The sequence below is a fragment of the Leptidea sinapis genome, chromosome 4 (assembly GCF_905404315.1).
Source record: "Leptidea sinapis chromosome 4, ilLepSina1.1, whole genome shotgun sequence".
Lineage (NCBI taxonomy): Eukaryota > Metazoa > Arthropoda > Insecta > Lepidoptera > Pieridae > Leptidea > Leptidea sinapis.
Window position 1 is genome coordinate 11,637,756 of NC_066268.1, and position 12,990 is coordinate 11,650,745.

Genomic DNA, 12,990 nt, shown 5'->3' on the forward strand with positions numbered 1-12,990 from the left:
TATCGGTTTATAGTACATGCATATTAATAAAAAGAATTCCAACATAGCTGAAATTGCGAATAGAATAGGACGAGATGGGTACGAACAGATAGAATCAAGTGACATTCAGGACTTGCTTGAATCGCAAGATGAAGATTTGACTGAAATCAACTTGGAGTAAATGTGAAATTCACAGCCCATTGAAGAAGAGGCTTCAACGAGCACTGGAAATGTGACATTTAATTCTGAAAAGTCCTAGTGAAGGCTTAAAAATGGCAAATGAGCTTTGTGATTTCTTTATGAAAATTGATCCGTCTATGGAACGAAGTCTTATTTTTAAGAGGCAAATTGCTAATGCCAGTGCTAAATATCAGTTTGAACTGAAGGACCTTTTAAAAATTGCCAAGCAAGAAAAAATTACAAAATTCTTTAAACCGTTGCCTTAGCCTGAAGATAATAATTAATAAGTATGGTCAAAAGCTTCAACTAAATTGTTTTTTTATATGATTGTTTTTTATTTTATCACCTAGGAACATATCCCCTATAACCCCATATAAATTACGAATCCGTATTCACGGTTTCTGTATTCGCGGCATATTTACGGAACATATACCCCGCGAATAAAGAGCTTTTACTGTACCTACTTGATTTATTTTGGTCAAACAAATGACACTAATTATGAATGTAAAAAGTTGTATGTCGTCTTACTATTTACCACAACTTCGAAGAAGGTTGAGCTCAATGAAATGGGGTGGCAAGAAACTTATTGCCAGTGATATACATAATATACTCCTAGGCACCTGAGTTGAAATTGACATAGGAAAAACACAATCAACGAGTACTGACACTCATTCATACTTTTAAATAGGAATTTAATTAATCTGTTACAAAAGAGAGTTACATCGTAATTTATTAAAAGAGATATCAATCTATATTGCAATAATTGGTTGACTTTCGCAACGGACACGGTTTCCCCTTATACTAGTTCACATTACACGAAATTCTCCAATGAAGCGCGAATGGGCTTATATGGACTCGCCGACACCCCCACTGATTGCCAACGCTTCCAAGATGACATCTCCTGTCATCACTTGCACCATGACGCCCCCTGTCATCCTATCCTAGATGACGTCTTCTCACTATGCGTCTAACAATACATAATATATAGGGATAACCTGTAAATTTTTTTATGGAATCACACATAGACCAAGTATAGTAACAAGACATCGGTTTGGCGTGGCCAAGATAAGTCGCGTGGAGACAGATAATATCATATATATATATATATATATATATATAGGTATAATAGGTACATAATATAACACAAGTGTTCTTTCACTATCACTTTTACATCGTAAAACACAACATCGCACCATATTTCCCCCGATTCTACTTAAAATTGTCACTGATGTTGAATAAATAGTGGATATTTCACACGTTTCACAAGTTTTCTGTGCAGCGCTGTCAAGTTTGTTTAGCACACCATGTGTGTGACCTTGAAAAAAAAACGATACACAGAATCTAATCACTCTATCTAATTTCTTTACATAAGACGCGCATAAGTTTTTCTTTTTCTCGTGTGAGTGAGACGGAAGCTATCAATTACTCTAGTTTCTATACTTGGTCTATGGAATCACAGGAGCGTTGCCGGATTGTAAATAGGTGTACATTACAAGTATTGTACCTATATCCTGTAGGTTGTGAACGATGATAAATTGTGCGGAGAGAGGGCTATCACTTATCACCTTCGAATAAGTTCACGTCAAACATGTCCGCCTGGGGTCTGGGTAAATAAAACAATAAATTATTGAGCGTCGCTGTTGAGTTGTGTACACATCTGTCAAGGCCAGAAGCCGTAGGACACACACGTGGCGATAAACACTCACAGAATATTCACATAATAACTGTTCACTACTATAGTATAGCAGTTTATACAGAAGATAATAATAAAAAGAAAATATTGAATCAGGCGTTACTTTGCGGAAATCCATAATTATACAAATCTCGACTCGAAAGTCTCGTGTCCAAAGCCCCTTTACGAACTGATGTAGCTACTTGAGGCTCACCAAATGTTGCTGGAATATGTTATTGTCCACTGCCTATGGTAAATAAATATACTTCTATTTCAACCACGCACATCACACTGAAAAATTAATTACATTTTCAATTTTCGGAAGTCTAAGTAGACTTATTTCCAAAGAAGATAATACGATAAGTTGGTGTAAGGCATAAGCAATTGTGAGCCTTATTATGTGTGATTGTTCACTTACTTACCTGGTTACCATTCAGTAATTTGAAAAGTCCTGACAAAAGGCCTGACATTACAATAATAGTCTGGACTTCTTAGTTGATTTCGTTTAGATTTTGTTTTCACGTAAAAATAAAAGACATGTTTGATATAAGTTAATATGTAGATTTCATACTTTATTACATCTAATTAAAAATAAAATCCGGACTAGTTAGAGAGCCGGACAAAATCCGGACTAGAGTCTGAGAGTCCGGACATCTCCGGATTGAGCCGGACGGGTGGTTATCACACGGGTCTAGAGTCCAATCGCCTCACTTAAAATCGAGGCCGTAAAGAATAGACGTGAATTATAGTTGAATACATATAGCATCCTTGCCTTCTGAATGTACAGCGTTCGTTAGCGTTCCATAGCGTGGCTAAGAAATTTCTTCCACGTAGGAACCTACAACCATACTGTGGATTCTACTTCCATTTCCTCTGTTGTTGACAGAGATCAGAATGGTGGTCACAACCATCAGGATAGGAAAAATACACACGATTGATTGGTAACAAAAAATATAACGTTATCCCATCACGAATCATCTAGTCTACACAGTGTTCTTCATTTAAATATTCCTATTGCAATTAATTACATTTTGAATTTCATAAGGGATAGATTGTGACTAAACTTAAACATATACAAACGGTACACTTTAGGGCCGGACTGCATTAGAGCAGCACTGCGCGGCCGCGGCGGCGGGTCGCTCCATGTCGCTCTACGGCAGCTATCGCATTACAATTACTGCAGAAAGCGGCAGCTCGCGTCATTTCTATAGCATTTCGCGTGCGAGTAAATGTTACAAGATAGCGATAGTGACGAGGATTTGGTCATTATTTCTTTGTTGTGTGCAGAAGGAGAATGAGTTATGGAAGAAAAAGAAATAAGAAGAAATGGATTGTTTACATACCAAAGTCATGCTTTCAAGAATGCGAATATCATTATTTGTTTCCTCGCCTTCTTTAATGACTGCACGATTTCACATTAACTTTTTTCATATATTTATTTAAAATACAATGTAGTTTATATCTTAAAATATAATAACACACACATATAGTGTATGTGAAGCCGCTTATAATTTAATTACACAAACATAAAAAAAGGAACATTTATTTTTAATAACAGTTATTTAATAAATTAAATCAATTATCGATTAAACTTATTAACTTAACAATTAGCTAGCCGCAGGTAAAATTATATTAGATGAAGGATTTTATAAAAAGTACTTATTTAACGATGACTTATATTTATTTTTATTTATACTTATATAATTTTTGAATCTCTCTCTCACTTCAGAATGTCGAAGACAAAATTTTATAACTGAAACAATTAACAGTATACTGAATCGACGCGCCCTTTTCTGTGTCGCAATGAGCGTCGCTGCACTGCTAGTCGTGGCGCTGCGCGAATTCTAGGTCTCTCGGAACCAACTCTGCCGCAACGCGCCATAATGCTGTAATGCGTACCGGCCTTTAGAAACAAAAAGATGCGCATAAGCATAATATACAAAAGCGGTCTCGACACGTAAAGTTATTTATGAATTCGTCTTACCAAAGCTTTGTACGGATCTATAAATGCGCATGCATATTGTGTTTGTTATAGTCTGAACTGCATTTATCTCCAAGTGTATCGAGAGAGATCACGCGGCGACCTTCCTCGACCGGTTATGATAAACACTAATTGTATTTTACGTTGATGTTATGGCCACTATAGATACGATGCATCTATTTACGTCTTGTTGGTGCTTAGTACCATTTTTTATGTGGTTGAAAACACGTTTGATACGGGTCGGCATTCACCTTATTTTGAAAGGTCTGAAATAATAGGTCGGAGTAAAAGTGTTTTCGCATAATATAGTAGTTATTACGTAATGTATAATTATACAGTACATAATTCCGTGAAGCAGTAATGTGTAAACATTACTGTGTTTCCGTCTGACGGGCGCCGTAGCTAGTGAAATTCCTGGGCAAATGAGGCAGAATTTTTGGTTTGTTTTTTCAAGCGGCACTGCTTGTAATGGGCAGGGCGTATCAATTACCAACAGCTAAACGTCCTGCTCGTCTCGTGCCTTCTTTTCATAAAAAAAAGTTGTCATATAATCTCTTTGGGTGTATCTGACTGGTTTTTATAACAAAGTTACATTTCATAAAAAGAATTATATAATATGTCATTACCAGGTATTTATCACTTGTTGTTTCTTCTGTCAAAATGAGTGAATCTAATGTAGAATTTCGATACATTTTAAATAATTTTCAATCCGGGAATATTCATGTCAAAGAAATTCCCGAAAAATGGTTGCAATTTTGAAAAAGCGAAGCAAGATGTCGATATTAGTTTTTTTTTAATGGAATAGCAGGACAAACGAGCGTACGGGTCACCTGGTGTTAAGTGATCACCGCCGCCCACATTCTCTTGCAACACCAGAGTAATCACAAGAGCTATATCAGTTGTTACGATATAACTGAAGAACTAGGATTTGACAGCAAAACAGTTTTGATCCATTCGAAAGCGAGGTACAAAAAACTAGGTATTTCTGTGGCACACGAGCTCACCAAAAGAAACCTAATGAACCGTGTATTAATTTCCGATTCTCTATTGAGTTGTAAAGAAACCGAACCGTTTTTGAAGAGATTGATAACTGATAGTGAAAAGTAGATCACGTACGATAAGAATGTACGAAAAAGGTTGTCAGACTTCATTATTTCTGTACCTCTGACAACGTGGCACGGTCGCCGTAACAAACCTATCTCACGTGAGGATTCCATTTCTCCTTTTTTCAGTGCAAACTTGGACAGTGTTATTAATGGGAGATCAATCTATATTCTAGTATTGAGGCTTTGAACCCCTAGCTCGACTTTAATGGATTGTATTTAAGAGATCGCTTCTAGCGTTACAGCCGCCCATTGCGTATTAATATAAACATCCGGACGACCGAGCCTTGCTCGGATTTTTAAGAATGTACGAAACTTGAACAAAAAAAAAACTAATAGGACATCTGGACTCGAACCGGGGTCTTCTGCTTTCCGGATCACCCAATGTCCCATCTGAGCTATAATAGTCTTGTATATAGTGGCGAAATTTACCTTTGTATTCTAATGTTATTGTAGCTGTTTCTCATTCAAACATGGATAAAACCATTTTTTTTAAATTGAAACCTTGCTAGATCGATTTATCACCCCCGAAATCCCCTGCATACTTAATTTTATGAAAATCGTTGGAGCCGTTTCCGAGATTCAGATTATATATATATCAAAAATTATCCCACGAAAATAGCAGCAAATCATGGACAAATTTCTTTCAATTCACAATTCTAGTTATAAATCGTTTCTCCGCTACCGCTATGAGTCATACATTCATTGATACACTATTATTCATAATTAGTTACATACATTTTAATTACAATTAAAATTGAAAATGTGACTTAAGAAACGTGTAACTCACATCTGCGCAGTGTTCGTCCGAGGTAGTAGGTACTGCCATTATAATATTACTAGCTGACCCGGCAAACGTTGTTTTGCCATATAAAGTATAGTTCACGCGATAGTTTTATAAGTAATAAAATATTGCCTATATTATAGCCTGTACATCATTTTGTTCTATTGTCAATAGTTTTTGCAGCGCACGCAAAAATAGGTTTTCAATTTTACACCTTGTGTTACAAAATAGCAATTTTATTACGGATCCCTAATTTTGAAAAAAAAACATATATAGCCTATAGCCTTCCTCGATAAATGGACTACCCAACGCTGAAGGAATCATTCAAATCGGACCAGTAGTACCAGAGATTAGCGCGTTCAAACAAACAAACACTGCAGCTTTATAATATTAGTATAGATTATATATTACATTATTTATTCACTTACTAATACACACCGAAACTTTATGGCTTTGAACCAGACATTCTTTAGGTCGTCACTCATGATTATGTGAAGTCAGAAATGAATTTGCATTATATTTTAATACAATTTTTGAAGCGCTAAGTTTTCGCAAAAACTGTGCATCTCGCAATCCTTATCATTTATTTTCTTAAACATATCAACTACGTAGATGTGACATAATATTAGATCACAGTAAAATGCCTACTATTCATTGCAGCTGTGGGGCAAACTGTTCTCATTTTGCCATGAAAACGAATTTATTTTGTATGTGCATTTTATTTAGCTGACATTAATTATAAAGTTCATATTATAATACTTAATTGAATTCACAAGTTTTTATCTCAGCTCGCTCATGTTTGCTTGTATTTTCTTGTTAGCAACTAACAGTACTTACTCAGAAAATGGCACCTTGTAATGCAACCGCAGCCATAATTATCTCATGCTCCACATTTGTAACGAGATCGTACAGTTAACATCCAAAGTAGCTGAGTGCGTATAAAATAATACGGTATTTGACTGTATTAAAACAGATCGGCCGAGTCAGGCTTACCACCCTAAAAGACCCTAAAACTTGTAACTTTTGTGATTTATTTTTAATTAACATGGTGGCTGTTCTAATTTTTACAATGTTTTGATACGCCCTGCCCATTACAATGCAGTGCCGCTCAGATTCCTTTAAAAACCCAAAAATTCTGAGCGGCGGAATATTTAATAAAATTGAAGCCATAAGAACCATAGTGTTTAAAATAAATAACCTAACTCTTGGTTCTACCGAAATGATATTAACAGTTATAAATTTTGTAAGTATTGTAAATAACGTAGTCGAAGGCCACTCTTGCTTCTCGTTGCTTCAAATCATTTGTAGGACTTCCTTTCTCTATATTAGGTCCTTTTCGGCATCTTCAAAACCTTGAAAAAAGATGACGTTGTATATTGTAGGGTTTTTAAGGTATGCCTTTACGTTGGTTTGAAGTGTCCTGATGTTTGTTTACTGTGAATTCCTAAATTAATGAACGGATTTTAATGGGGATTACTTCATGGAGTGCAGCACAACTTGAGAGATAGGATAGTTTTTATTTCGTTTTGGGACGCATAATAATTATTTTTATTTCCAATATTTGTTTTGTATGGCCATATTTTGTATGAGATAAATAATTGCCGCACGGTTTGCCAGTTCTGCTGTGAAACAATTTCACTATAACAACAGGGAGCATATCTTACGAAATAATTCTTGATATTATGAAATATTATTGACAAATTCATAAAAAATCAGTATTTAATTTATTATGTACAGAACAACGTCTGTCAGGTCATCTAGTATTCATTATCAAATGTATCTTCTTCTTCTTCTTCATACGGGCGCTTTCCGCAACTCGACGTCATATGCGCCTATTTTGCGTGCGAGGGTGGTAGAGGCTACTCCAACCATCCAAGCTCCTCCAAGAAGTCACCCAACTTCTTAACGTCTCGGAAGACTTCCCGAAGAGCGCCTGGTGACTCCAGGTGCTTCGCCCTGTAGTTTGCCACCTCACTACATTCCAGCAGAACGTGAGCGGCTGTTTCCTCTGCCCCCAGGCAACCTCTGCATAGAGGCCTGTCCTATATTAAAGAGATGCCTGTTAAAATTGTCGTGACCTGTGGCCGCACATAATATTAATCTTAGTTGACTCTGGTTTCCCTTGCATGTCTGTCAAGACGAAACACGTGCCTAGTCCGAAACTTGTAACAACTTTACACAAATTGTTTATATTTTTTTTGCCAACCATTCCTACAAATCCTTTAAACATTATCAAACCTCATTCTTCTATTTCAGTAGGAAATCATATGCCATAGTGTTATCCACAAACAAGAGAAGGTATTTTGCCTGTAAGGCCGCCCAGATCTGAATAAATAGTGCTTGACGTTCCACAGTAACCACTGAATTAATGTTCATTATTTTAATCGCAAAACGTGAAATATTCACTTATGTGACCCGATAGCGATAGATGAGTAACAATTTCACATTTTCTTTCTCCAAATAAGCTTTCTTCGTTAGATGTGATATTCGTACTTACACCTGGCTCCACATTCGAATCTTTCTTATTAGAATCACTATTGGCGATTGCGTCACTAAAACATTAACTGGGTTTTCTTTCTGTTCGGATACTGACTTTTATAGTTTCCGGTTTCCTTGCGTTTGTGGCATTTAACTTTTTGCGATTAAAATGTATATTCCATACTATAATATCTCAATGTATTGTTTTTATGTTGCACGCCTTATCATTACGGCCATTTAAATTTTTTGCTTGTGACCGCAGACCATCAACTTTGTCAGTTTTGCCAAGCTCGGAACTAATATTAAGTAAATTCGTTTTTATGGTAATTTCAGAATGACCAATTACCATTATTATTGGTGGACACTTTTTTAGAAGTCCCGTCAATAGTTGAGGTAGCACTCAACTTATATTTTTGTCTCTATATACATACTTTGTTGGTGCAATAAATAAATAAATAGCAACTGCCCGATCCAGTCCTAACAGATCCCGAAAACTTTTCCTCTTAGGCTTTCTGAAGTTTCCACTATCTGACTTTACATCCACTGTCATTGATACACAGTTATCTAGCCGAATTGAAGTCAAGGTTCGCAGTAAGGTTTTTCTCGTGAAACCGCGGCTGACATCAAATAACTTGTAGTTTCATTCTTTATGTGTTTTTTTTTCTCTACAAGTTTTGCCTTCGCGACTTCAAAGACGTCAAGTCTTGACGCTTCAGTTAAATCAGCTAGAATAGCGCCTATATCAATGTTCCAAAATAAGATAATTTTCTTGTACAAAAAGTCGAACCGTCGTTGTTCTCACGCCGTTCTGTCTTAAAACGTTTTTAAAATAACTCTCCGGAGACATTTTCGATAAGCTAAGAGCAAAGCTACAAAGGTACTAGCACAGCTAATAATAATATAGCCATTTATTCCATATATCAAAAATATTTAGATATTATTAGTATTTATTGTAGCTTAGTCTTGGTTGTTAGTACAATTGCTATTTATTACGGTTTTTGAGATATTGATTCCAGATTTGGTACAGGCCTCTTCCAACTTCAACCACAACTTTCTGTCAAGTGCTTTCTGCATCCATTGTTTTCTTGCTGATTGTACTATCATCAACCTTATTATTAGCCTTCCTACATTTAGTTTTCCTGATGGTGGCCCCTTCCAACGTGTAATTTCTGTAGACCACCGTCTGTCAGTATACTGTGCAATATACTATCAGAAGGGCAGCCAGCCGAAATGCCAGTGCATGTGTGACTGCATCGGTGATCTTGGTCTTCTGTCTTATCCTTCGCTTCTTACTTTGTATATCTTCTTAATATATAACAAACTTCTTTCTATTGCCCTTTGATTGCTCACAATTATCTGTTTAACTTTTTCTGTACTTGCACAGATTTTCTTTCTCATTAAATGGCATTTATTTTGATAGGTACAATATATATTACCAGCATCGCATTGTCAGACCTTGATCGTTCTATACAAAAATTTAATATTTTTATTAAATTGACTAAATTTACCGTGTTGGAAAGTTATTATGCATCGTTGTGATGTGAAAGTCGATGAAACGAATAAGTGCGACAGTTAAATGAGACAGACACATAAATTCATAAGATTTAACGTGGGGGAAAATGAGATGGAAGTATTATACAGTTTTAGGGACCGGGCGGTCATAGTTGAAGAAGAGATTGTCATATGTATGACGCGAGTATACCTTAATATGTTCTTACGTTATGCGCACGACATATTACTAAATAGACACCAGGAGAACATAAATATGGTAGCGGTGATAGTAATATCTTTCATAGCGGTTTCAATTCAAATTCAAATATTTTTATTCAAAATAGGATTTAAAAACACTTATTGAACGTCAAAAACTACCACCCATTCAAAAGAGACTGCCTCAGACCTGAGAAGAATGGGCGCAAGAAACTCAGCGGGCTTTTTTTTATATAAAATATGGATTACAATGTGATATCGTACAATAAACATTGATAATTAAAGAGCCTGAGGGTGTTCGCTTTATTCCCAGTCCGTGGTGTCATTAAGAAAATCGTTTATGCTATAATAACCTTTCCCGCACAAACGTTTTTTAACAATTCTTTTAAATTTCGTAACACATTTGTTTTGTACATTTTCTGGGATCATATTGTAGAAGCATATACATCGCCCAACAAAAGACTTACTAACTCGACCCAACCGAGTAGTAGGCATAACAAGCTTATGATTGTTCCTCGTGTTAACATTATGAATGTCACAGTTTCTAGAGAATTCCTCAATGTGCTTATGAACATACAGAACATTATCAAAAATGTATTGAGAAGCAACAGTCAAAATGTTTATTTCTTTAAATTTTTCTCTTAATGATTCTCTAGGACCTAGGTTATAAATCGCGCGAATAGCCCTCTTCTGCAGCACAAAGATAGTATTAATATCGGCCGCACTGCCCCATAACAACATAACAATAATGTGTCATCGTCGCAACATGTACCAGGATGTCATATGTAGCTAAGAGGTTGATGCACAAAGCAGGTTTCACTTCTGACTGTCTACTTTGTACTCACGCAATTTTTTAAAACTATAATTATTTATTAGTATTGGGGTCGTCTAGAATTACGCGAGGCAGCAAGTAGCAGCTAACTTAGTCTGTTTAAAAAATAGATATTATTATCACACTATTTACACAAAACATTGAACTAAACAGATATACGATATACATAAATATAATGACAACGGCATACTTTGACTGGTCGTGATATCATAATATTGTTAAATATTCGATGCTAATACAACGCTCGCAAAATACCTTTATTTATTTGGTGTGTGTGGATGAAGCACCTACTGTACTTTATAACTTTTGTTCTGTGTTAATTTACATATACTTTTTTTTTGATTTCGTGTAAGGCATTGACACTTTGACGTTTGAGTATTTTTGTTGCATCACTTTACATATTTTGTAATGAAAATTATTTGTAAAACGATGAAGGTGTAAATCAAAGAGGATGTAAATACTACGTTTTAAGAGGTGTAACTGCCTAAGTAAAAATTGAAATTTACTTTAGTATGAAACGTGCAGTGAAATTTGACGACATAAGTTTAAAATAGTAATTACAATATGGCGACGAAGTATTATCCGGCTAAGTTTGAAAGCGAACAATTGCTTAAAACCTAGTATATTCGGCTAACTCCGTTTTTTATAAGATTATAGCTGTCAATCTATCAATCACTGCACGTTTCATACAATCACTTTTTCTTAGATAGTTTCGCTAGGCTGTTGTAAATGTTGATTTAAAATCTTGCCACTTCTTCCCATTAAAGCTCAACCTTTTACGAAGTGGTGGTAAATGTAAAGAGAAAAGTAAACTTTTGACATTCATAAGTGTCATTTCCGTGACCTACATGAATAAAGTGATTTTGATTTGATTTGATTGATTTATTTGATTATTTCCAGCGAGTTCGGAGAACGTAACCATGAACGTGCCGGTGAATGCTTCCATTGTTGACGGCAGCTGCGCCAACAACAGCCAGTGGCTGAGGCTGAGCTGGCCCGTCAGCGCCGACTCCAACGAAACCAACACTCTCCTCCTGGTCTTCCAGAGCAATGACACCACCAAGGACTACATGCTGAAGAGCCTTAATGTCACACTGTCGCCCACTCTGTTCGTCAATTCATGTAAGTTTAAGGAGTTATTACAGGCACGAATATCTATGACGGGCGCAGCGCTGCGTGTTTGGTTTTCGTATCAAATTGCGCTTTGTCTCAGATCTAGTTGTTTTGTCACAAAGTATATTTATCAAATTAAACGATAATATAATATACTAGCTGTTCCCGCCCGCTTCGCTGGGCGAGTTTTAAAAGGAAGTAAATTAAATTTTATTCATCTTATTACAAATACAATAAAAAAATAAGTAGCCATAAACCATCTAGGATAAATTTCGCATCGATTGGTGGTAGTTTCATGTCGATACGATCAGTGGTTTAGGCGTGATTGAGCCTCAAACGAAGACCATTTTTATTATATATATATAATGTATCGACTGATTATATTCAAGAGTGCTATCTAAGTAGAATACAGCTAATGAGCTGTTGATGACTCAAATTATTTTTTTACAGATTTTTTTGTTGGAAAAGTTTTTCTATCCTATCACAATAGGCGAATGGCATAACAGCCATTAAAGGCATTTATTTTCTCAAAATTGATTTCTTACATACCATACCATATTCATACCATACCTTACCATAGTTATATTTTGCTCACCGAACTCACTTTGAGAATATGTTTTTTTCCAGAGTGTTTTCGTGTATTTTTTTGCCTTTTTAGACTATATTTTTTAATCTACCCACGCCCCATCTGCGCCATCTCAATGCCCCCTAATTTTCTCTGGGTCTTCTATTGCCCCCCCGAAAGTCTCAAACGCCCACAAGGGAGCGTTATCGCCCACGTTGAGAACCTATGCTTTAGACGGTAGACCCGTACACGAAACCGCTTCGGAAACAAATGTCGCAATCCAATATGTTATCTTATATCTTTAAACGAGCAATTCTTGTAGATAATTATATATTTTAATGAACTTTAGTATACATGTAGTTTCGGGGGAGAGAAATCGGGCTTAAATATTAAAAAATGTAGTTTTATCCGTGTTTTAATGAGAAACAGCTACAATAACATTAGAATCCAAAGGTAAATTCCGCCACTATAAACAAGACTATAATAGCTGAGATGGGACATTGGGTGATCCGGAGACCAGAAAGCATAAGACCCCGGTTCGAATCCAGATGTCCTATTAGTTTTTATTTTGTTCTAGTTTTGATTTAAGGAATACT

The 12,990-nt window shown here is 35.9% G+C and overlaps 1 protein-coding gene across 2 annotated transcripts in view; it reads left to right on the forward strand.

The window, feature by feature from the left end:
• LOC126979913 (uncharacterized) overlaps window positions 1–12,990 on the forward strand; it is a 29,869-nt gene that overhangs the window by 9,417 nt on the left and 7,462 nt on the right. For both annotated transcript variants that reach the window (XM_050829507.1, XM_050829505.1), the window contains one exon: window positions 11,617–11,838. In XM_050829507.1, the coding sequence (XP_050685464.1) occupies window positions 11,617–11,838 (222 nt within the window). The remainder of the gene's footprint in view (window positions 1–11,616; window positions 11,839–12,990) is intronic.